The sequence below is a fragment of the Chiloscyllium plagiosum genome, unplaced genomic scaffold, assembly GCF_037043375.1.
Source record: "Chiloscyllium plagiosum isolate Xiang-an unplaced genomic scaffold, Cpla_swu_hap1 HiC_scaffold_34, whole genome shotgun sequence".
In the NCBI taxonomy this organism is placed as follows: domain Eukaryota; kingdom Metazoa; phylum Chordata; class Chondrichthyes; order Orectolobiformes; family Hemiscylliidae; genus Chiloscyllium; species Chiloscyllium plagiosum.
The window spans coordinates 32,012,992-32,037,045 of record NW_028270172.1 but is presented as its reverse complement, the minus strand read 5'-3'; the positions used below and the strand labels follow the sequence as shown (position 1 = coordinate 32,037,045).

General features: G+C 43.9%; 1 protein-coding gene across 6 annotated transcripts in view; it reads left to right on the top strand.

Moving 5' to 3' along the window:
• Window positions 1–24,054, top strand: part of LOC122564287 (uncharacterized protein C7orf57) — a 149,647-nt gene that overhangs the window by 66,068 nt on the left and 59,525 nt on the right. For all 6 annotated transcript variants that reach the window (XM_087978454.1, XM_043718963.2, XM_087978453.1 and 3 more), the window contains 2 exons: window positions 2,960–3,110; window positions 7,932–8,029. In XM_087978454.1, the coding sequence (XP_087834580.1) occupies window positions 2,960–3,110; window positions 7,932–8,029 (249 nt within the window). The remainder of the gene's footprint in view (window positions 1–2,959; window positions 3,111–7,931; window positions 8,030–24,054) is intronic.

The window sequence follows — 24,054 nt, the reverse complement described above, 5'->3', positions numbered from 1 at the left end:
CCTTGAAATTGGAGTCGCAGGTAGACAGGGTGATGAAGAAGACATTTGGCACACTTGCCTTCATTGGTCAGAGCATTGAGTATAGGAGTTAGGATGTCATTTTATGGCTGTGCAGGACATTGGTCAAATCACTTTTAGAATACTGCATACAATTCTGGTTGCCCTTATATGGGAAAGATGTTAAACTTGAGAGGGTGCAGAAAAGGTTTACTAGAATGTTACCTGGACTGCAGGGTTTGAGTTATAGGGAGAGGCTGGGGCTTTTTTCCATGGGGTGTCAGAGGCTGAGGGGTGACCTTGTAGAGGTTCATAAAATCATGAGGGACATGGATAGGATGAATGGACAAGATCTTTTTCCTCAAGTGGGGGTGTTCAAAACTAGAACGCATAAAATCAAGGTGAGAGGGGAAGGATTTAAAAAGGACCTGAGGGGTAACATTTTCACACAGAGGATGGTGCGTATGTGGAGGCAGATACAATTATAACATTTAAAGGCATTTGGATGGGTACATGAATAGGAAGAGTTTAGAGGGATATAGAGCAAATGCTACCAAATGAGACTGGGTCAGATTGGGATTTCTGGTTGATATGGACGAGTTGGACCAAAGGGTTTGTTTCCATGCTGTATGACCCTATGACTCAATGAGTGAAGACGTTTGGCATGGTGAAGGGGGTGGTAAGGGGGGAGGTGTGTGGTTACCTACTGGGAAGTAAATGAGAACTGGAGCAGATGAAAGGTGGGAGGGTTGCTAGTGTTGCGTGGGTGGGGCTGATGGGAACGTTGGCTTCAGTAGTGGGTGAAGAGGAAGCTAGGTTAAGGACAAGAGAAAAACGTGGGGAAGGCAGAGTCCTGAGTGGGGGAAAAGGAGTATCAGATCCACCCAGGTCAAGGTGGGAGGAGTGTGGGATTGCAGGGGATTTCAAGCTGGGAATATGTGCAGGTAGTGGGGCCGAGCTTGTTGGATACTTGAGGGGTTGAAAGAGATTAGCTCCTAGGAGTGAAGAGTATCATCTTCCTGAAGTGAAGGGGTGTGTTGGGTCTGGAGCAGGTTAAAGGGGCATGTGGTAGAGGGGCAGTTGCTGGACCAGGCAGTGGATGATGAAGGGGGCTTGATCCAGAGTAGGTGAAGGGAGAGTCTAGAACAGGGTAAAATAGGGAAGTAGGCTGCAGAGTTGGGGAAGGACAATGGCAGATTTATAACTGTCAAAGGTGGGCTCAGGTCCCTGGGAGAGAAGGGATGTCAGATCAGGAGTAGGTGCAGAGGTGGGTGTCTACAGGCTCGGAGCAGGTGATGGCAAGGATAGGATCGGTTCCCAGTATGTTTGGGTGTAGTGTTGGTCTGGAGTGGGTGAAGGAGGAGTGGTGGTCAGGTCTAGAATGAGGCAAGGGGCTTGTTCAGTTCCTGGGGCAGTCAGGTCAGGGTCTGATGGATATAAGTAGTTTGGGGAGGTATTTCTGGGGGTATCTGAGTTTTGTATGGGGCCATTTTGTTATTTATCTATGTATTTAACAGTCTAACTTTTCTTTATATTCATTGGAACCCTTTGAATTCTCTGATTTAAATGGAAACTTTTGAAGAGCTCCAGGTGTAGAGGAATTTCCTGATAGAATCCTCAATATCATGGAGGTTGCTACTTTGGAAATTTTGCAAGGTCCTCATGCACCATTCCCCTCTACACTGAATAATGACTGTCTGGGCATCAGAAAATCTGGGCCAGTATATCAGATTATTTTATAATTTGTGATAAACTAGAAACAGTGGAGTCCAGAGAGTCTTTGAGGTCTATGTACATTGATTATTAAAGCGTCACAAGGGATAAAACTAATAGAATGCTATTCTTAAATCTAGAAGTCAGAATATAAGGGGATAGCATATCTACTGATATTCAAAGCCTTAGTTAGATCACATCTAGAATATTATACTCATTTCTGGGCACCACAGCCAAGAAAGAATACTTTGTCTTTGGAATGAGTGCAGCTTGGCTCTGTCAAATGATATCTGGACCCAGTAGGCTACGTTATGTGGAAAGATTACATGACCAATAAGATTACACAATTTGTCAGAATTCAGATGTTTAACAGGTGATATAATTGAAGTTTCATGGATAATAAAGGGAACTGAAAGGACAGATAGAAAAATATTTTGACTATTTGATAAGGCGGTTATAGCCTTAGAAAAGCTAGGATTTTCAGAAGTTAGCAGAATGTTTGTATCCACAGTTGATATAAGGTCAATTGCTCTTTTTTATCTGAGATTAATGGAAAGTCATTTTTCCTTTGTGTCTTACAACTATTTAAAAGACATAATTCTATTGCTCTTACATGTTGTAATACAATTTAAATACTTAATTTCCTTCAAATATTTATCCCATTTCCTTTAAAAAACTGCTTTCAGGTATTTTTTCACATTTTATTAAATGAAGTAATCCATATGTTAATGACCTTCTGTATAAAAACAAATGTTCTAAAATCTCTTCTTTCTCTTGATGATAACCTTAAACCTATGCCTTGTCACCAATTTATTTATCTAAGGAAACAGTTTCCTCTTATTGTATTTAAATCTGAAATCTATCATTTCTGACATTATCATAGTCAGTTGCTCCACATCCTCTTCACATATCGTAATGTTTCCAAACAAGGAGCCCAAAACTATCAATTTGATTTGTATCAATTCTTCATTATCACTCTGCTGTTGTACTCTGTATTACTGTTTATGATGACAAGTACTTTTATCAACTTGTCCTCCTCCTGATAAAGATATTCCTCAATGCTGATAAACAAAATTACTATCACACAATGCAAACATATTACTTGTACTAGCATTAAAAGACAGAGCAAATTTTAACCTGTTGGTGTCATTACTAAGGTGGTTTTATTAAATTGCATACTGATGAATATACCCTAACACATCCATTTTAAAAGCAGCCAAATTAACAAGTTTAATGTCACTACTTTCAGAGTTCCTAAATGGTATTTACCAGAATACATGGTTCATGAGGAGTTCATTCCTAGCCCTTGTGAGAATAAGTCTGGAAAATTACCTCATGATCCTGATAAGACTGCATTGGAGAAGAATACAGAAGACAATGAGAAGGAAAATAAAATAAAGGTAAATATATTGTAATAAATATATTGATGAGATTATTACAATTAGTGTGGTTTACAGGGACTTCATTCAAGCCTTTGATAAGGTCTCACGCAGAAGGCTGGCCCAAAATGTAACAGCCCATATGATCCAAGGCAAGCTGGCAAACTGGAAGCAAAATTGGCTTGGAATTAAGAGGCAGTGATTGTGGAAGGTTGTTTTTATAATTGGAAGTCTCTGCCCAGTGATGTACCACAGGGATTGATGTTGGGACCTTTGCTATTTGTAGCGTACATTAATGACTGGGATGTGATTATAGTTAGGGTTAATTAATAAGTTTGTAGATGACGTGCAAATTGGTGGTATTGTTGATAATGAGGAGGATGGTTTCAGGTTACAGTGTGATATTGATCAACTAGTAAATTGGGCAGAGCAATTGCAGATGGAATTTAATCTGAATAAGTGCCGGATGATGCGTTTTGGTAGGTCTATTAAGGGAAGAACATACACAATGAATGATAGACCCCAGGGAGTACTGGGGTACAAGAAAGATCTTGGTGTACAAATCCATTTAATCTCTAAAGATAAGTATGTAAGTTAGCTCACAGATGATGTTACCTAGTCATGGTGACGAAACGTCTGAAAACAAACCTTCCAGCTGTGTGAGCTAACTTACATACTTATCATCAACCTGAACTACAGGTCTTCTCAAAAATCGTTACTATCTAACGACGTTAGCCCAAGTAGTCAGTGAAGTAATGAAGACATACGGTACACTTGCTTTCATTAGCTGGGGTGTAGAATGTAGGAACAAGGAAGTCTTGTTATGGCTTTATAAAACATTGGCTAAGCACAGATGGAATACATGTGGTGCTCTGCTCGTCACATGATTGGAAAGACATGATTGCGCTGGAGAGGATCCAGATGAGATTTACCAAGATGTCACCTGAGACAAAAAGTTTTAATTATGAGGAGAGACTGGATAGGCTGCATTTGCTTTCCTTGGAGCAGACAAGGCTGAAGGTACACAAAATTATGAGAGGCATAAATAGAGTAGATTGTGAGAATCGTTTGCCTGTAGCAGACATGTCTATGATCACAAGACATAAGTTTAAGGTGAGGAGGAAGTGGTTTGGAGGAGATCTGAGGAACAATGTTTTCACCCAGAGCGTGGTTGAAATATGGAACATGCTGCTTGAGAGATTGGTGGAGACAGGTACTCTTTCAACATTTAAGAAGCGCCTGGATGAGTAATTAAAATGCCAGGGGCATAGTAGACAATGGATCAAGTGCAGGTAGATGGGATTAGAATAGTTTGGTGTTTGTTGGTCAGGCTGAAGGGCCTGTTTCTATACTATATGACCCAATGATTAATATCCCATCTGCTTTCTTAACCACCTTTGCTCCTGTCCTGCTGCCCTCAAGGATCTATGGACATGCACACCATGGTTCCCCTGATCCTCTGTACTTCTTAGGGTTCTCCCATTCAACATGTACAGAGGGACCTCAATTATCTGGCATTTGATTATCCAAATGTCGGACTATCCGGCAAGATCGCAAGGTCCCGAGGATAGATTAAACTATGTTATCTGGCATTCGATTATCCGGAATTTGATTAACCAAATGATATACTGTTTGCCCATGTCCTTTGAATAATCGAGGTTCCTCTGTACTCCATTGTCTTGTTAGTTCTTCCAAAATGCATCACCTCACACTTCATACACATAGTGTCTGTTCATCTTCACTATATTTTTCCACTTCTTCCTTTGTTTGGGAAGGTGCCACTTCTTGAGATATTTAATATTAAATAAAGAACAAAATTTCATTGGAGCATGAGGTATTGAAGAATGAGGAGAAAATAAGACATGCTTAATTACATCACTGGCAGTTTATAATCAAAAACATTTTGTGAGATGAGGGAGAACTGGTAAAAGCAAAGGAGGCTTAAATTTCCTTTTGTGAGCCTTCTGTCCAGACCCGTCAGTGATCATGGACTCAGGGAATCCCCTCCCATGGTGGTCAGCAATGTGTCCTTCACAGGGATTAAATGATTCAAGGTGCTTGTCTCCACCCAGTTATTCATGTTTTCTCTTGTTATATGCCATCTTATCCCAAAAATCGAGGTCGGTCAGTTAGTGATGTGAAGATAGTAAAGTATCAGTTCATGATATCTTTGCATGATGTTGCTATTATAGTTGAGTCTGTGCAAACTGTGCATTGTAATAAGACACTTTCAACAATATGCTGTGTGAACATAAAGGAAAATAAATTTTAGGATTGGGTACTAATTGATAGAGGTTGTTGGTATGACATATAGCCTATTGAATTAGATAGGTAAATGTTTCAGTTTGTAGGAAGTGTCATTTGAAACTGACTTACTCATGGTGGCTCAGTGGTTAGCATTGCTGCCTTACAGGACCAGGGTCCCAGGTTCAATTCCAGCCTTGGGTAACTTTCTGTGTGGAGTTTGCATATTCTCCCCGTGTCTGCATGGGTTTCCTCCCACAGTCCAAAGATGTGCAGGTCAGGTGAATTGGCCATGCTAAATTGCCCATAGTGATATGTGCATTAGTCAGAGGGAAATGGGACTGGGTGGGTTACTCTCCGGAGGGTTGGTGTGTACTTGTTGGGCTGAAGGGCCTGTTTCCACACTGTAGGGAATCTAATCACTTTCCACTATATCACCAATCGTGGTGTCATCCGGAAATTTTATGGACGGGTTGGACCGAAGGGTCTGTTTCCATGCTGTACATCTCTATGACTACTCAACCTGCAAGAGATCGTTAATCTTTCACCTTCATTGCAATCATGTTCTTGAAGGCCCACAGGACTCTAAATGTCTCTTTTCCTTCACAGATGCTGCCAGACCTGCTGAGTTTCTTTTACTTTTGTTTGTTTCATCCTTCCAAGAACACAGGTTTCCTGTAGCTCTAGTCTGTTGTGCATACTGCACTCCTTTGTCCACACCATTGGTGGACATAGCTTAAGTTGTGTACTGTAGACCTAAGTTTTGGAATTCCCTTCCCAACCTTTCCATTTCTCCAACTCCCCACCCTCCTTTAATAACCTGTTTAAAATTTAATATGTATTTGATTGACCTTTAGCAATCTTGTTCTATCTTCTTTTGTTTTACTATGCACATACTAAGTCTTTGAACATTTTGCTTTTTTGAAGATGTCAACTGTTTAAACAATGGGAGCTGACTCATCAGTGTCATTTTTCTGAATTAAAATATGCTAATATAAAAATGGCAGTAGTTAGGCAAAGTTGTGATATCTTGCTCCATGCTTGATAATTTAATTCTTTATTCCTTTAACTCCATGATCACCTGATAGGCCTTCTTCCAAATTGTAGGCTTTAGAGGAAATTAAAATGGTAATTCTATAATTACTGATTCTCAGAAAGGGAGTCAAAATTAAAGGACCATGAATCTCCATCAAAACAAGACCAACTACCACTTTGTGACGTCTGATGTCATCGGCACGGTGGCTCAGTGGTTAGCACTGCTGCCTCACAGCACCAGGGACCCGGGTTCAATTCCCGCCTCAGGCAACGGTCTGTGTGGAGTTTGCACATTCTCCCCGTGTCTGCATGGGTTTCCTCTGGGTGCTCCAGTTTCCTCCCACAGTCCAAAGATGTGCAGGTTAGGTGAATTGGCCATGCTAAATTGCCCGTAGTGTTAGGTGAAGGGGTAAATGTGGGGGAATGGTTCTGGGTGGGTTGCTCTTCGCAGGGTCGGTGTGGACTTGTTGGGCTGAAGGGCCTGTTTCCACACTGTAAGTAATCTAAAGTGACATTTCTGAAACTTCCAGCATCGATGCTCTGTGATTGGTGTTGACCAGAAATTCAACTGGGCCAGCCATATCAATGCCTACAGGTACAAATTAGAGGCTGAGTCACTCATCTCCTGATTCTCCAAATTTTTTCAAAGCATAGGTTAGAAGTGTGATAGAATACTTTCCATTTCCCTAGACAGTTACGGCTGCAAAAATTCTGATAAAGTTCAGCATCTAGAACAAATTAATTGTTCAGTTGATTGATAGTCCAACAACGTCCTCAAACATCCTTCACCAGTGGCTTACTGATGCTTCTGTGTGTATTATTGGTAAGATACACTGTCATAATCCAAGGTTTTAACAGCATAACCCAATTCATCGACCTTGGCACCTAAAAGGACAAGGACAGTAGATTAACGGGATACCATCATTTCCCAATCTAAGTCATTCATTTCTTATAAATTGTGTATAAATTCATCATTTTTGGATAAAATTCCCTGGAATTCCCTCCTAAACAGCATTGTGACAACACCTTTACTACATGCACTGCTTTGGTTAAAAATGATTCACCACCATTTTTTTAAGGGAAACGAGGGATGAACAATAAATTATCCCATTGGAGAATGCCAACATTCTGAAGGTGAATTAAAATCAAATTAGAGGTAACTACAACATTGCTGCCCTAAGTCTTCAAGCTTTGGTCCCTTTTAATGTGGCTTCCTTTGGGAGTGCAGGATCAAGAAATCACTCCTTAGCACCTTTGGCTACCAACCAATCAACTTCATTGTAAGGAATGAGCAATTTATATGATTATATGAGCTATGTTCAGCATGAGTGCTTTTGGTGATCTTACAATGTTAAGGCCACTTGTTTCAATTTTGAATATTCTTTAAATACATTGCAATATCTGAGTAGTCTTGTTGATGAGTTTTGCACCAATTGAACCTTTTCAGTAAATTGCCAATAATCATCCACAAATAATTTTCCTTTGCCAAAATTGCCAATAAATGTACTGATACAGACGTGTATCCCTTCCTGTATCAATAACTATGCCTTCTTTTCTCCAAAGCTGAAGTTGCCAGAAATTAGAGACCAAAAGCAAAAAGAGAAAGCAAATACGAAGAAGACAGTGCAAGAGGACAACTTGGAAAATAAATTTCCGGCCATGTAAGTTGAAATTTACAAATCTGTAATGATTTATTGTCAACCTGTCAATTGATGCTGGTTAGAAAATTAGCACAATGCCAAGGTAATGGAGTGAATACAGTATGTGAAAATTGATGATCATGGTACCTGAATTTTGCACCTGTAATATTAATGGAAGATGGTCTTTAGCCCCAAATAGAGACTTCCTTCTCCTCACCAATGTTGCCCATGTGCCTCTGCTGTGCAATTAGAGACAATTATCCTACTCATCCACAACTCTGTTGCCCATATTCTATCTTGCAACAAGTCTCATTCCATCCATCACACCCCTCTTCACTGGTATGCATTGACGGTCTGACAATAACTCAGTTTTAAAATCATCCTTGTTTTACATTGTACCATGACCTTATCTCTGCCCATCTTGTAACTTCTCCAACACCATAAGCTCTGCGATCTCTGGACTCATACATAGAATTCCTACAGTGTGGAAACAGGCCCTTTGGCCCAACAAGTCCACACTGACCTCTGAACAGTAACCCACCCAGACCCATTCCCCTACCCTATAGTTACCCCAGACCAATGCACCTAACCTACACATCCCTGAACACTATGGGGAATTTAGCATGGCCAATTCACCTAATTCATCTTTGGACTGTGAAAGGAAACCGGAGCACCTGGAGGAAACCCACGCAGACATGGGGAGAACATGCAAACTCCAAACTCCACCCGAGGCTGTAATTGAACCCAGGTCCCTGGTGCTGTGAGGAGAAAGTGAGGACTGCAGATGCTGGAGATCAGAGCTGAAAATGTGTTGCTGGAAAAGCGCAGCAGGTCAGGCAGCATCCAAGGAACAGGAGAATCGACGTTTCGGGCATAAGCCATTCTTCAGGAATGAGGAAAGTGTGCCCCTGGTGCTGTGAGGCAGCTGTGCTAACCACTGAGCCACCATGCCGCCTCATCCAATGTTGATTATTTGTGCATTCTTGCTTTAACCATTCCACTATTGGCAGCCATGCCTGCAACTACCTAGGACCTAAGTTCTGAAATTCTCTCCCAAAACTTCTCTTACTCATTTTACCAACCTTTTGATCATCTATCGTAATGTTTTCTTATTATGGCATAGTGTCAAATTTAATTTGACCATAATCTTGTGAAGCATCTTTGGACATTTTGCTCTGAAAGTGGTAGATATTAAATGATAGTTGTTTCAGACACAGCATCAGAGATTCAGCTTTGTGAATACCTGCAGCTCTCTATGTTGAATTCCCTCAGCAGATGTTGTATTTCCAAGCCCAGCATACTATAAACTAAACTGTCTTGACAAACCTTTTGTGTGCCAGAAACCTATTCAAATTGGAATCAGAGGTGCCCTTTGCAACACTGAGTCTGACCCCCTCCCAACCCCGTCATACCAGTGTGAGTACTTTCATGTTGACTACCAAAGAAGAGTGCAGATTTTATAGGAGACTTTTGAAAGAAAACACCTAAACTACTTTACGAAAAAGAAAGAAGCCTGCCATTTAGTGCTTTGCTATTATAATGTCCCCTTTTGCTTGTGGTTTATTTAATTGACTGTTAGTGATGAGGCATTTAGACGATGAAATAATTGAAAAGATTACCATCTATGATATACAAGGAGGCATGATGGACAGTACTTTGAAATAGATTCTGTAAAGCTTCATTGCACTTTGTCTGGATATTTCTTTGATCTTTAGTGTAGATTTGAAATTAACTAAATGCTTTAATACTACAAAAAACACAGAACTGTGAATGCTGGAAATATGAAACAATAACAGAGATTGCTGGTCTGGCAGCATCAATGGAGAGAAAGCAGAGTAAACATTTTGGGTCCAACGACCCTTCTTCAGAACTGATTGTAGCTAGGAAAAGTTTGAGATTTACTGAAGATGGGGTGGTGGGGAGGGTGAAGGAGTAAATGATAGTTGGAGGTGGAGCCCAGAGAGTGAGAACAGCAGTCATGCAGTTAAAGGTGAGTCGGGAAGAACAAAAGCTGCTAATAAAGACTATTACTGTGGCCTTGAAATTATTGAACTCAGTACTGAGTCTTGAAGGCTGCATGATCCCCAAGAGAAAAATGAGATGCCGTTCTTCCACTTTGTGTTGAGCTTCACTGGAACATGACAGCAAAACCAAGACAGAAATGTTGGCTAGGGAATACGATGATGTGTTGAAGTGGCAAGCAACCGGAAGCTCTGAGTAATTTTTGCAAACACAATATAGGTGTTCCACAAAGCAGACACCGTTTTGTTTCTCAGTGTAGTGGAGATCACATTGTGAGCAATGAATGCTGTTGATTAGATTGAGTAAAGTGCAGGTAAATTGCTGTGTCACCTAAAAGATGTGTCTGGGGCCTTGGAAAGTGAGAAGGGAGGAAGTAAACAGGCAGGTGTCATACATTCTGCAATTGCACTGTAAGATACTGTAGAGAGGTGTTGGGAGTGGAGGAGGGGTGAACCAAGGTGTTTCAAAAGGAATGGTGCTTGCAGAAGATTGATAAGGGATGGGAGGGGAATATATGTCTGGAGGTGACATCCTCCTGGAGGTAACAGAAATGGTGACCTATGATATTTTGTATGTGGATGCTGGTAGAGTGGGAAGTCAGGACCGAGGACTCTATCAGTGTTGCGAGGGAAGAGAAGAGGCGAGAATTGTGAGAAATGGGTTGTCCCTGTATTCCATGAGATTTAACCTTGCTCACCAGTCTCCCATGGGGAACCTTGTTGAAGTCCATATAGATCGTATCTACCACTCTGCCCTCATCAATCCTTTTTGTTACGACCTCAGTGGGAGGCATGTTGTTGGAGGGAATCCTGAGGGACAGGATGTACATGTATTTGGAAAGGCAAGGATTGATTTGGGAGTCAACATGGCTTTGTGCGTGGGAAATCATGTCTCACAAACTTGATTGAGTTTTTTGAAGATGTAACAAAGAAGATTGATGAGGGCAGAGCAGTAGATGTGATTTATATGGACTTCAGTAAGGCGTTCGACAAGGTTCCCATGGGAGACTGATTAGCAAGGTTAGATCTCATGGAATACAGGGAGGACGAGTCATTTGGATACAGAACTGACTCAAAGGTAGAAGACAGAGGGTGGTGGTGGATGGTTGTTTTTCAGACTGGAGGCCTGTGACCAGTGGAGTGCCACAAGGATCGGTGCTGGGCCCTCTACCTTTTGTCATTTACATAAATGATTTGGATGCGAGGATAAGAGGTACAGTTAGTAAGTTTGCAGATGACACCAAACTTGGAGGTGTAGTGGAGAGCGAAGAGGGTTACCTCAGCTTACAACAGGATCTGGACCAGATGGGCCAATGGGCTGAGAAGTGGCAGATGGTGTTAATTCAGATAAATGTGAGGTGCTGCATTTTGGGAAAGCAAATCTTAGCAGGACTTATACACTTAATGGTAAGGTCCTAGGGAGTGTTGCTGAACAAAGAGACCTTGTTGTGCAGGTTCATATCTCCTTGAAAGTGGAGTCTCAGGTAGATAGGATAGTGAAGAAGGTGTTTGGTATGCTTTCCTTTATTGGTCAGTGTATTGAGTACAGGAGTCGTGAGGTCATGTTGCGGCTGTACAGGACATTGGTCAGGTCACTGTTGAAATATTGCGTGCAATTCCGGTCTCCTTCCTATCGGAAAGATGTTGTGAAACTTGAAAGGGTTCAGAAAAGATTTACAAGGATGTTGCCAGGGTTGGAGGATTTGAGCTATAGGGAGAGGCTGAACAGGCTGGGGCTGTTTTCCCTGGAGCGTCGGAAACTGAGGGGTGATCTTATAGAGGTTTCTAAAATCAAGTGGGGCATGATAAATAGGCCAGGTCTTTTCCCTGGGGTCAGGGAGTCCAGAACTAGAGGGCATAGGTTTAGGGTGAGCGGGCAAAGATATAGAAGAGACCTAAGGGGCAACTTTTTCACGCAGAGGGTGGTATGTGTATGGAATGAGCTGCCAAAGGATGTGGTGGAGGCTGGTACAATTGCACATTTAAGAGGCATTTGGATGGGTATATGAATAGGAAGGGTTTGGAGGGATCTGGGCTGGGTGCTGGCAGGTGGGACTAGATTGGGTTGGGATATCTGGTCGGCATGGACGGGTTGGACCGAAGGGTCTGTTTCCATGCTGTACATCTCTATGACTCTATGACTCTAAGTTTGTGAGACATGATTTCTCACGCATAAAGCCATGTTGACTATCCCTAATCAGTCCTTGCCTTTCCAAATACATGTACATCCTGTCCCTCAGGATTCCCTCCAACAACTTGTCCAGCACTGACGTCAGGCTCACTGGTCTATAGTTCCCTGGCTTGTCCTTCCCACCTTTCTTAAGCTGTGGCACCACGTTAGCCAACCTCCAGTCTTCCAGCACCTCACCTGTGATTATCGATATACAAATATCTCATTAAGAGGCCCAGCAATCACTTCCCTAGCTTCCCACAGAGTTCTAGGTGCACCTGATCAGGTCCTGGGGATTTATTCACTTTTATGCGTTTCAGGACATCCAGTACTTCCTCCCCTGTAATATGGACATTTTTCAAGATGTCACCATCTATTTCCCTACATTCTATATCTTCCATATCCTTTTCCACAGTAAATATTGATACAAGATACTCGTTTAGTATCTGGTGCATCTCCTGCAGCTCCTTACAAAGGCCACCTTGCTGATCTTTGAGAGGCCTTATTCCCTGCCTAGTTACCCTTTTGTCCTTAATGTATTTGTAAAGCCCTTTGGAATGTCCTTAACTGTATTTGCCAAAGCAATCTGATGACCCTTTTTTGCCCTCCTGATTTCTCTCTTAAGTATACTCCTATAGCCTTTATACACTTGTAAGGATTCACTCGATCTATCCTGTCTACACCTGACATATTTCTTCTTTTACTTAACCTAACCCTCAATTTCTTTAGTCATTCAGCATTCCCTATACCTACCAGCCTTTCCTTTTACCCTAACAGGAATATACTGTCTCTGGATTCTCATTATCTATTTCCTGAAGGCTTCCCATTTTCCAGCCATCACTTTACCTGCAAACATTTGCTCCCAATCAGCTTTCGAAAGTTCTTGCCTAATACCGTCAAAATTGGCCTTTCTCCAATTTAGAACTTCAACTTTGAGATCTGGTCTATCCTTTTCAATCACTATTTTAAAACTAATAGAATTATGGTCACTGGCCCCAAAGTGCCCCCCACCAACACCTCAGTCACCTGTCCTGCCTTATTTCCCAAAAGTCGGTCAAGTTTTGCACCTTCTCTAGTAGGTACATCCACATACTGAATCAAAAAATGTTCTTGTACACACTTAACAAATTCCTCTCCATCTAAACCCTTAACGCTATGGCAGTCCCAGTTGTTGTTTGTAAAGTTAAAATTCTCAACAACCACCCTTTTATTCTTACAGATAGCTGAGATCTCCTTACACATTTGTTTCTCAATTTCTCTCTGACTATTAGGGGGTCTATAATACAATCCCAATAAGGTGATCATCCCTTTCTTATTTCTCAGTTCTACCCAAATAACTTCCCTGGATATATTTCCGGGAATATCCTCCCTCAGTACAGCTGTAATGGTATCCCTGATCAAAAATGGCACTCCCCTTCTCTCTTTCCCCCCCCCTTTCTGTCCTTCCTGTAGTATTTGTACCCTGGAACATTAAGCTGCCAGTCCTGTTCATCCCTGAGCCATGTTTCTGTAATTGCCATGATATCCCAGTCCCATGTTCCTAACCATGCCCTGAGTTCATTTGCTTTCCCTGTTAGGTCTCTTGCATTGAAATAAATGCAGTTTAATTTATCAGTCCTACCTTGCTCTCTGCTCGAACAAACCTACATCCAAAATCTCAACCTGAGCTACAAACCTTCTCAAAACTCGCATGTCCCTGCCTGTCCTGACTGTTTGATTTGCCTTTGTTCTTGACTGTATCAGTCTCAGATTGAAAGTTTTCCTCACTATCTTCCTGGTTCCCACCTTCCCACCTTACTAGTTTAAATCCTCCTGAGCAGCTCTAGCAAATCTCCCTGCCAGTATATTAGTCCCCTTCCAATTTAGATGCACACCATCCTTATTGTACAGGTCACTTCTACCCCAAAACAGCTTCCGATGATCCATAAATGTGAATCCTTCTCCCATACACCCGCTCTTCAGCATGCATTCATCTGCTCTATCTTCCTATTCCTGCCCTCACTAGCTCGTAGCACCGGGAGTAATCTAGATATTACTACTCTCGAGGACCTCCTTTTAAAATTCCTGCCTAACTCTCTGTAGTCTCCCTTCAGAATCTCAACCTTTTCCCTTCCTATGTTGTTGGTTCCAATGTGTACAATGACCTCATGCTGGACCCTCTCCCCCTTAAGAACGTTCTGCACCCTCTCTGATACATCCTTGGTCCTGGCATCAGTGAAACAACACACCTTGCTGATTTTTTGCTGCTGGCCACAGAAATGTCTGTCTGTACCTCAGACTAGAGAGTTCCCTAACACAATCGATCACTTGGATCCCGACATACCTCTCATTACATTAGAACCAGTCTCAATACCAGAAGCTTGGCTATTCGTGCTATGTTCCCCTGAGAATCCATCATCCCCTACATTTTCCAAAATGGCATACTTGTTTGAAATGAAGATAGTCACAGAAGACTCTTGTACTATCTTCCTACCTCTTTTACCTTTCCTGGAGTTAACCCATCTATGTGACTGTATCTGTGACTTTCCCCCATTCCTGTAACTGCCAGTCATCACATCCCCTTGCTCTTGTAAATTCCTCATTGGCTCTACCTGCCTCTCCAACCGATCCATTCGATTTGATAGGATTTGCAACCAATGGCATTTATGGCTGATATAATCCTCCGTAACCTGTAAACTCTCCCTAAACTCCCGCATCCGACAAGAAGAGCATATCACTCTACAAAGGGCCATTTTTGCTTCTTTCAATCTACAAACCCAGAAAATGGTACTGTCTTATTCTTCTACAAAAACACTGCTCTCGGTTAAATTAATACTTATGACTTATATTTTAAGTTTAATCAAGAGACATCGCTCAATAAAACATATAATCAAGAAAGAACCCACTCTACTCACTACTTACTTTAAGGCCACCCTTAAAATTCACTTATCTGCTTCTGTGCTGTGACCTCTCCCAGACAGGTTCCTCCAAGATCAGTTGTGAATTTCACTATTTTTAAATATTTCTGGTGCACTCTAATGTCCAGCGATACATGAATTCAACAGCAAAGGCAGTAACTGCTCACTCTATCTGTTAGCAATGTTGGTTTCTTTCTTTCTCTCTCTCTCTCTCTCTCTCTCCTGCACTGACCTCACCATGTGCTTCCTTTGTCTGTTCTTCAGTAATTACAGAGTATCTTAAGGATGAGTTCTTGGACCTTAGCTATTTAAATCTTAATTCATAACTTAAATAGGGAACTGAATTCAAGTTTGCTGATGATAGAAATTAAATGGGAAGGTAAGTACTGAACAGCATGCAAAGAACTACAGTAAGGTATAGACAGGTTAAGTAAATGGGCAAGAACATGGCAGGTGAAAGATGTCAATGGTAACCTCTTTGGTCAAAAAAAACCCGCTATGTTTTGAGTACTGAAGTGCAAGGAAATATTTGCTTTCAGAGAGTGCACAAATGAATATTCAACTGCAGCAGTCAATGAGGAAGGCAAATAATGTATTAGTTTTAGTTACAAAGGTTTGGAGTATTAAGGAGTATCATGACAGTTATAAAGGGATTTGGTGAGGGTCCCAGCTGATGTATGCAACTTTGTTCTCTTTACCGAAGGAAGGATTTATTTGCCCTAGAAAAGAATTGTGCAACCTTTTCGTGTGATTGGCCAAATTTCAATACTTTTTCACGTAAAGGCCAGTGAGTAAATTTCAGAAAGGTAAGGTTTGGTACAACACTAAACATTAATTTTCAAAAAAAGTTGAAATTTGAAGAAAACTTAAACAACTTGGTGAGCAAAAGAAAATAATGACCAAGCAGTAAATTGACAATGTGAAAAAAGTGGATAAAGATGACTATTAAAAAGTGCCAAACAGAATAGGTAACTTGTCAAACTGTGACAGAGTGGTCAGTACATAGGGTATGGATGTGGCACAAAGAGGTCAACCCAATCTATGTACATGGCCTCAATTGGGCTCTGATCAACACAGCCCCTCCATTCTTTCCAAAGCTGATGAACAGGCACGCAGTCCTTTATACTTTCAAAGAACACTTATAGGCAGCAACAAGCTGAATTCCTTACGTGGTTGTTAACATGCAGTTAAGGTCTCCAATTAGTGGCAGGATGGGAAGGTTGGCCATAGATCATCCATCCAGAACTTAATTCGGGTGTAGGTAGGAGGGAACCAGGGATTGTGTATATCTCTATCTCACTGAATTAAATGCCCTTCCCATTTTCTTCATCATCAGAAGATTCTACCCAGTGTATGTGTGTGAGTGAGTATAGGTGGTTGTGAGTGATTGTGAGACAGACAGACACACACACACACACATACCAGCACCTGTTCTGTCTCCAAAATCCTATCAAATCACTGGATCTTGAGATTGGAACAATCCAGGCTGAAAAACACCCTACCAAATTTAAATTTTTGTATAAATTCTGCAAAGGCCAGCTTGGAGTATGTGCTACAAGAGGCAAATACATCAATTTGGCAGTACTGATAACTTCCAGTCTGTGGCTGAACCACCAACATACTAACAAGCGTGCTTAAAAATGTGTTGCTGGAAAAACGCAGCAGGTCAGGCAGTATCAAAGGAACAGGAAAATCGACGTTTCGGGCATAAGCCCTTCTTCAAGAATGAGGAGGGTGTGCCAAGCAGGCTAAGATAAAAGGTAGGGAGGAGGGATTGGGGGAGGGGCATTGGGAATGCGTTGGTGGAAGGAGGTTAATGTGAGGGTGATAGGCCAGACAGGGGGTGGGGGCGGAGAGGTCGGGAAGAAGATTGCAAGTCAAGAAGGTGGTGCTGAGTCTGAGGGTTGGGACTGAGAAAAGGTGGGGGGAGGGGAAATGAGAAAGCTGGAGAAATCTGCATTCATCCCTTGTGGTTGGAGGGTTCCTATGTGGAAGATGAGGCGCTCTTCCTCCAGGCATCGTGTTGCCATGGTCTGACGATGGAGGAGGCCAAGGACCTGCATGTCCTTGGCGGAGTGGGAGGGAGAGTTAAAGTGTTCAGCCACGGGGCGGTTGGGTTGGTTGGTGCGGGTGTCCCAGAGGTGTTCTCTGAAACGTTCCGCAAGTAGGCGGCCTGTCTCCCCAATGTATTGGAGGCCACATCGAGTGCAGCGGATGCAGTAAATGATGTGTGTGGAGATGCAGGTGAATTTCTGACGGATATGGAAGGATCCCTTGGGGCCTTGGAGGGAAGTGAGAGGAAGGTGTGGGCGCAAGTTTTGCATTTCTTGGGGTTGCAGGGGAAGGTGCCGGGAGTGGAGGTTTGGTTGGTGGGGGGTGTGGATCTGACGAGGGAGTCGCGGAGGGAGCGGTCTTTCTGGCACGCTGATAGGGGTAGGGAGGGAAATATATCCTTGATAGTGGGGTCTGTTTGGAGGTGGCGGAAATGACGAAGGATGATACGATGTATCTGGAGGTTGGTGGGGTGGTAGGTGAGGACCAGTGGGATTCTGTCCTGGTGGCGATTGGAGGGGTGGGGTTCAAGGGCGGAGGAGCGGGAAGTGGAGGAGATGTGGTGGAGAGCATCGTCAACCATGTCTGAGGGGAAATTGCGGTCTTTGAAGAAGGAGGCCATCTGGGTTGTTCAGTATTGGAATTGGTCCTCCTGGGAGCAGATGCGGCGAAAGCAAAGGAATTGGGAATATGAGATGGCGTTTTTACAGGGGGCAGGGTGGGAGGAGGTGTAATCTAGGTAGCTGTGGGAGTCAGTCGGTTTATAGTAAACGTCCGTGTTGAGTTGGTCGTCCGAGATAGAAATGGAAAGGTCTAGGAAGGGGAGGGAGGAGTCTGAGACGGTCCAGGTAAATTTGAGGTCAGGGTGGAAGGTATTAGTAAAGTGGATGAACTGTTCAACCTCCTCATGGGAGCACGAGGTAGCGCCGATACAGTCATCGATGTAGCGGAGGAAAAGGTGGGGGGTGGTGCTAGTGTAGCTGCGGAAGATGGACTGTTCCACATATCCAACGAAGAGGTAGGCATAGCTGGGGCCCATGCGGGTGCCCAAGGCTACTCTTTTGGTTTGGAGGAAGTGGGAGGATTGGAAAGAGAAGTTGTTCAGAGTGAGGACCAGTTCAGTTAGTTGAAGGAGGGTGTCAGTGGAAGGGTACTGGTTGGTTTGGTGGGAAAGGAAGAAGCGGAGGGCTTTGAGGCCTTCGTGATGGAGGATGGAGGTGTATAGGGACTGGATGTCCATGGTGAAGATAAGGCGTTGGGGGCCGAGGAAACGAAAATCATGGAGGAGGCGGAGGGCATGGGTGGTGTCCCGAACGTAGGTGGGGAGTTCTTGGACTAAGGGGGACAGGACCGTATCAAGGTATGCAGAAATGAGTTCGGTGGGGCAGGAGCAGGCTGAGACAATGGGTTGGCCGGGGCAGTCAGGTTGTGTCCTTGTTCCATAAAAGCCTTTGCTGAAAAAGATGTGTATGTTCTACTGGTTGTAGATTTTGGGCAGGAGTTAGAAACGGGCGGTGCGGGGTTGTGGGACCATGAGGTTGGAGGCAGTGGATGGGAGATCCCCTGAGGTGATGAGGTTATGATGGTCTGGGAGATGATGGTTTGATGGTGGGAGTTGGGTTCATGGTCAAGGGGGCAGTAGGTGGAGGTGTCCGTGAGCTGGCGTTTAGCCTCAGCAATATAAAGATCGGTGCGCAAACTACCACCACACCTCCCTTGTCTGCCGGTTTAATGGTGAGGTTGGGGTTCGAGCGGTGGGCGTGGAGGGCTGCATGTTGCGAGAGTGAGAGTTTGGAGTGGGTGAGAGGAGTGGACAGGTTGAGGCGGTCAATGTCGTGGTAGCAGTTGGCTATGAAGAGATCGAGGGTGGGTAAGAAGCCAGCATGGGGTGTCCAGGTGGATGGGGTGTGTTGGAGGCGCGAGAAGGGGTCATCAGAGGGTGGGCGGGAGACCTGGTTGAAGAAGTAGGCGCGGAGGCGAAGGCGGCTGAATAAATGCTCGATGTCTCGCCGCGTGTTGAATTCGTTAATCCGGGAGCGTTAGGGGATGAAGGTGAGGCCTCTGCTGAGGACTAATCTTTCATCCTCAGAGAGGGGGAGGTCTGGAGGGATGGTGATAATACGGCATGGGTGGGAGCTAGGACCTGGTGTGGGACTGGAGCTGGGAGTGGGGGCGGGGTTAGGTGTGGGGTTGGGGTTAGGCATGGGGGCGGAGTTAGGCATGGGGGCGGGGATCGGCGTGGGGGTGGGGATCGGCGTGAGGGCGGGGATCGGCGTGAGGGCGGAGATGCATGCGGCGTGGTCGTTGTGTGACGGCAACTCTGGGGGCAGAAGTGGCTGCGGACGCCATTAACCACACGGCTGCTGCAGCAACCACTGCCGCAAACCTTGACGTCACTTCTGACCCCACCGACCATGCAGCCTCTGCGATCGCTGCCCAGACAACCACCTCCAGGATCGCCAGGAAGACCATCGCCGACAGATTCGCAGCCTCCGCGGGGTCCACAACCAGCAGGAACAATACTGTTTCTGCATTCGCCGCAGCCATATCCGCCCCTGGAGTTGCCATCGCCGCATCTACTTCCGACCCCAGTGATGTCACTCGCCTGCACAACGACCAGGCTTCATGCGTCTCCGCCCCCACGCTACACTGGCACCACCCCCCACCTTTTCCTCCGCTACATCGATGACTGTGTCGGCGCTACCTCGTGCTCCCACTACAGTTCATCCACTTTACTAACACCTTCCATCCCGACCTCAAATTTACCTGGACCGTCTCAGACTCCTCCCTCCCCTTCCTAGACCTTTACATTTCTATCTCGGATGACCGACGCAACACGGGCGTTTATTATAAACCGACTGACTCCCACAGCTACCTAGATTACACCTCCTCCCACCCTGCCCCTGTAAAAACGCCATCCCATATTCCCAATTCTTTCGCCTTCGCCGCATCTGCTCCCAGGAGGACCAATTCCAATACTGAACAACCCAGATGGCCTCCTTCTTCAAAGACCGCAATTTCCCCTCAGACGTGGTTGACGATGCTCTCCACCACATCTCCTCCACTTCCCGCTCCTCCGCCCTTGAACCCCACCCCTCCAATCGCCACCAGGACAGAACCCCACTGGTCCTCACCTACCACCCCACCAATCTCCAGATACATCGTATCATCCTTCATCATTTCCGTCACCTCCAAACAGACCCCACCATCAAGGATATATTTCCCTCCCCACCCCTATCAGCATTCCGGAAAGACCACTCCCTCCGCGACTCCCTCGTCAGATCCACACCCCCCACCAACCCAACCTCCACTCCCGGCACGTTCCCCTACAACCGCAAGAAATGGAAAACCTGCGCCCACACCTCCCCCCTCACTTCCCTCCAAGGCCCCAAGGGATCCTTCCATATCCGTCAGAAATTCACCTGCACCTCCACACACATCATTTAGTGAATCCGCTGCACTCGATGTGGCCTCCTATATTTTGGGGAGACAGGCTGCCTACTTGCGGAATGTTTCAGAGAACACCTCTGGGATACCCGCACCAACCAACCCAACCGCCCCGTGGCTGAACACTTTAACTCTCCCTCCCACTCCGCCAAGGACATGCAGGTCCTTGGCCTCCTCCATCGCCAGACCATGGCAACACGACGCCTGGAGGAAGAGCGCCTCACCTTCCACCTCGGAACCCTTCAACCACAAGGGTGAATGCAGATTTCTCCAGCTTTCTCATTTCCCCTCCTCCCATCTTTTCTCAGTCCCAACCCTCAGACTCAGCACCACCTTCTTGACCTGCAATCTTCTTCCCGACCTCCCCGCCCCCACCCCCTGTCCGGCCTATCACCCTCACCTTCTACCTATCGTATTCCCAACGCCCCTCCCCCAAGTCCCTCCTCCCTACCTTTTATGTTTGCCTGCTTGGCACACCCTCCTCATTCCTGAAGAAGGGCTTATGCCCGAAACATCGATTCTCCTGTTCCTTTGATGCTGCCTGACCTGCTGCTCTTTTCCAGCAACACATTTTTAAGCTCTGATCTCCAGCATCTGCAGTCCTCACTTTCTCCTATCCTAACAAACGTGGCATAGCATGGCAAGGCAAGGAAAGAATGCTATGGGCATGCAGGTACATGCTAGGTAAATGACCACAAAGATAGCAAATGAGCAGCCCTGAGATGCAATCTGGTCCAGTCTGTGAGCTGGGAGCCTGTCTCTGTATTCAAAGTATTCTTTCAATAGCCTTTTGATGTTAGTTGCTGGTGCACCCAAAAATGCAGGTCTCTACTTCCTAAGCATCCTGCATGTGGATTAGAGATGTGCAATGAGGATTCTTGGGAGTTGGCAGTTACCAGATGCCAAAGTTTGTATGCATGCCCCATGGATAGTGCCTTGAGATGCTGTAACATGATGAGCAATATAGGTACACCTTGCAGACAACATTGAGTTGAAGTCACCAGGTACCCTCCCTGACTTTCATGTGAAGAATTTTTGGTGAGTGGTATAATAGGAAGCTGAATATCAATAAAGTGATATTTGCAATTAATAAGGTCGATAACAAGCAATGAACCCCCTCAATCGGAAACTTTGCTGCTGCCTAACAAGAATCTCACTTCGATGCCCGGGACTTATTCAAATAATGGAGCTAGTTGTTCTCGATGTTGAGATCGGCTTCTCACTTGATTTTGCCATATTTCTCATCATAACCCACATCATTCAGTCCTCCCCATAGCATTCCATCTTCTGGGGGCTAAATTAGTTGAAATTGTGTGTAACAATCGTGATGTATCTGTGCAATGTATCCTTGCAGTCATCAAGTGCAATGCAGGTAGTGTTGTAACTTTGTATTAACTGTGGACATAATTGATCTGTATGCCTGCTAAAACTAACTGCTATTTATTGACAAAGTGCATCAGCAGAGAAAACATCATTATTGGCTAGTTCAACTATAGCTATACTGCTTATAGTTATTCTGCACCTCTTAAAGGCCATAGACCATATGGCACAGAATGACGCAACCTGGCCAATCAAGTCTATCCTCGCTCTTGTAAAGCAGTATACTTTGTTTCATTCTCCCACTCTATCCTTGCACACCAGCATGTTTATTCCTTCAAATGCCTACACAATTTCCTTTTGAAATCATTGGTTGTCTCTCCCTCCGCAGTCCTTGTAGGCAGTGATTTCCAAGTCATTACCATTCATGCAATAAAAGAGTGCTTCCTCTCAATAAAAAAGTACATCCATTCCCTGTTTCTTGTCCAAATGCTCAAAACTGTGTTGCCTAGTTCTAGTATAATAACTAACATAAACAGCCTTTTCTTGTCTATCTAATCTTTACTTTTAATTATTTTATACAAAATTATCAGATCTTTCCTCCATTGCTCTGAGGTGAACAACTCTAGCTTCTCCAACCTAACATCATAAGTAAATTTCCTCATCATTAGAACCATTCTGGTAAAATTCTTCTGTACCCTCCCAAGGTCTTTTGTGTTGTTTCTAAGGTGCAGTGACCAGGATTGGATGCAAATCTATTATTTAATGTTTTATAAAGGTTCAGCATAACTTTTCTTTTTTGCTCTATTTATAATGTCCACATTTCCACATGCTTTGCTAACTACTCTCTCAAATGTCTTCACACTTTCAAAATGAATTACACCCTGTCAGGAAAATATCCCGGGAGTTGATTATGATTGGAGAGAATCGAACCTGGGCAAGGGTGAGGAATTGCACACCAAGCCAAAGAGCGGGCTCCAAAGTTTTTGGATACTGTGCAGGGGTGCCATGGGGGAGGAGGTGGAAAGATAGAGAGATGTTCTGTATGCACACAGAGGGAGAGATATCTTCCACCATAGTGGAAGAAAAGGCCCTCCAGCGATACGGTCAACTAACTGTAAGAAGAAATAGCCATGAAGGAAAAATCCAACGAGTTGACCCTGAGAATATGAATGCTGTGTAAAAGAAAAGATCAGTGACCTTACAAGACAGTTCATCTTTATTCATTGCATATTAAATGCTTTATCCTATCAACTACTCCAGCAGCTTCAGCCATTCCTTAAATTAGAATATCTCCATCAATCATCATCACTCATCAAAAACCTCAATTTGTCAAGCCTCAAAATGTCGGCCCTAAGTCTGCCTCAGCTGGAACAGGAATTGAACTTGTGCCATTGGTTTAATTCTGAACCATATGCTCCTCAACCAGCCAACTGAATAACCTTACCTCCTAGACAGTCCATTTAAATAAGAGCTCCACCATGGACCATGGGCCTAGTAGCCAGGCACAATTTCCTTCACTACACTGCTGTTGCTGAAATGGAAACAGCCACTCTTTGGTGCCATTTCCCTCTATCAATGCCCTCATCACTATGAGTCCTTGCTGGCCTTGCTAATGTAGGTATCATCAATGTTGCTGGATGCTGCATTGGTCCAAACTTGACTCCACCTCCATGAGTCGCTACATGACCTGCTGAACAGTCTTGATTTCAAAGGAATGCTGTAATTAATTTGTATCTGTTTCCAGATATCTAAATTTACCTAAACTACAATCCAAAAGGGGGGAGAAATCTCTTTTTCACTGGATTATAACTGTTACGAACTGTTAACTTCTGTTTGTTCTGAACTGAACTCAAATTACAAGTTTTTTTATGTCATAGAAATTCAACTTTATAAACATGTCATTAATTAAATCAAAAGGTGCGACAGTTTGAGACATTTAACCATAAATTACATTGTTAGTTAGTTCAATGTTGCAAATGACTTTCTGACCTCTAAGGATAAACAGCTATCTTCACAGAAGTGAAGTACAAATCTATTTTCTACTTTAACATAAAAATTTCAAAAGTTAGTAACATACTATATAATTTTATCACTGCACATTAGCTGGGGTTTGAGAATGTACTTCCTTTTTAAAAACAA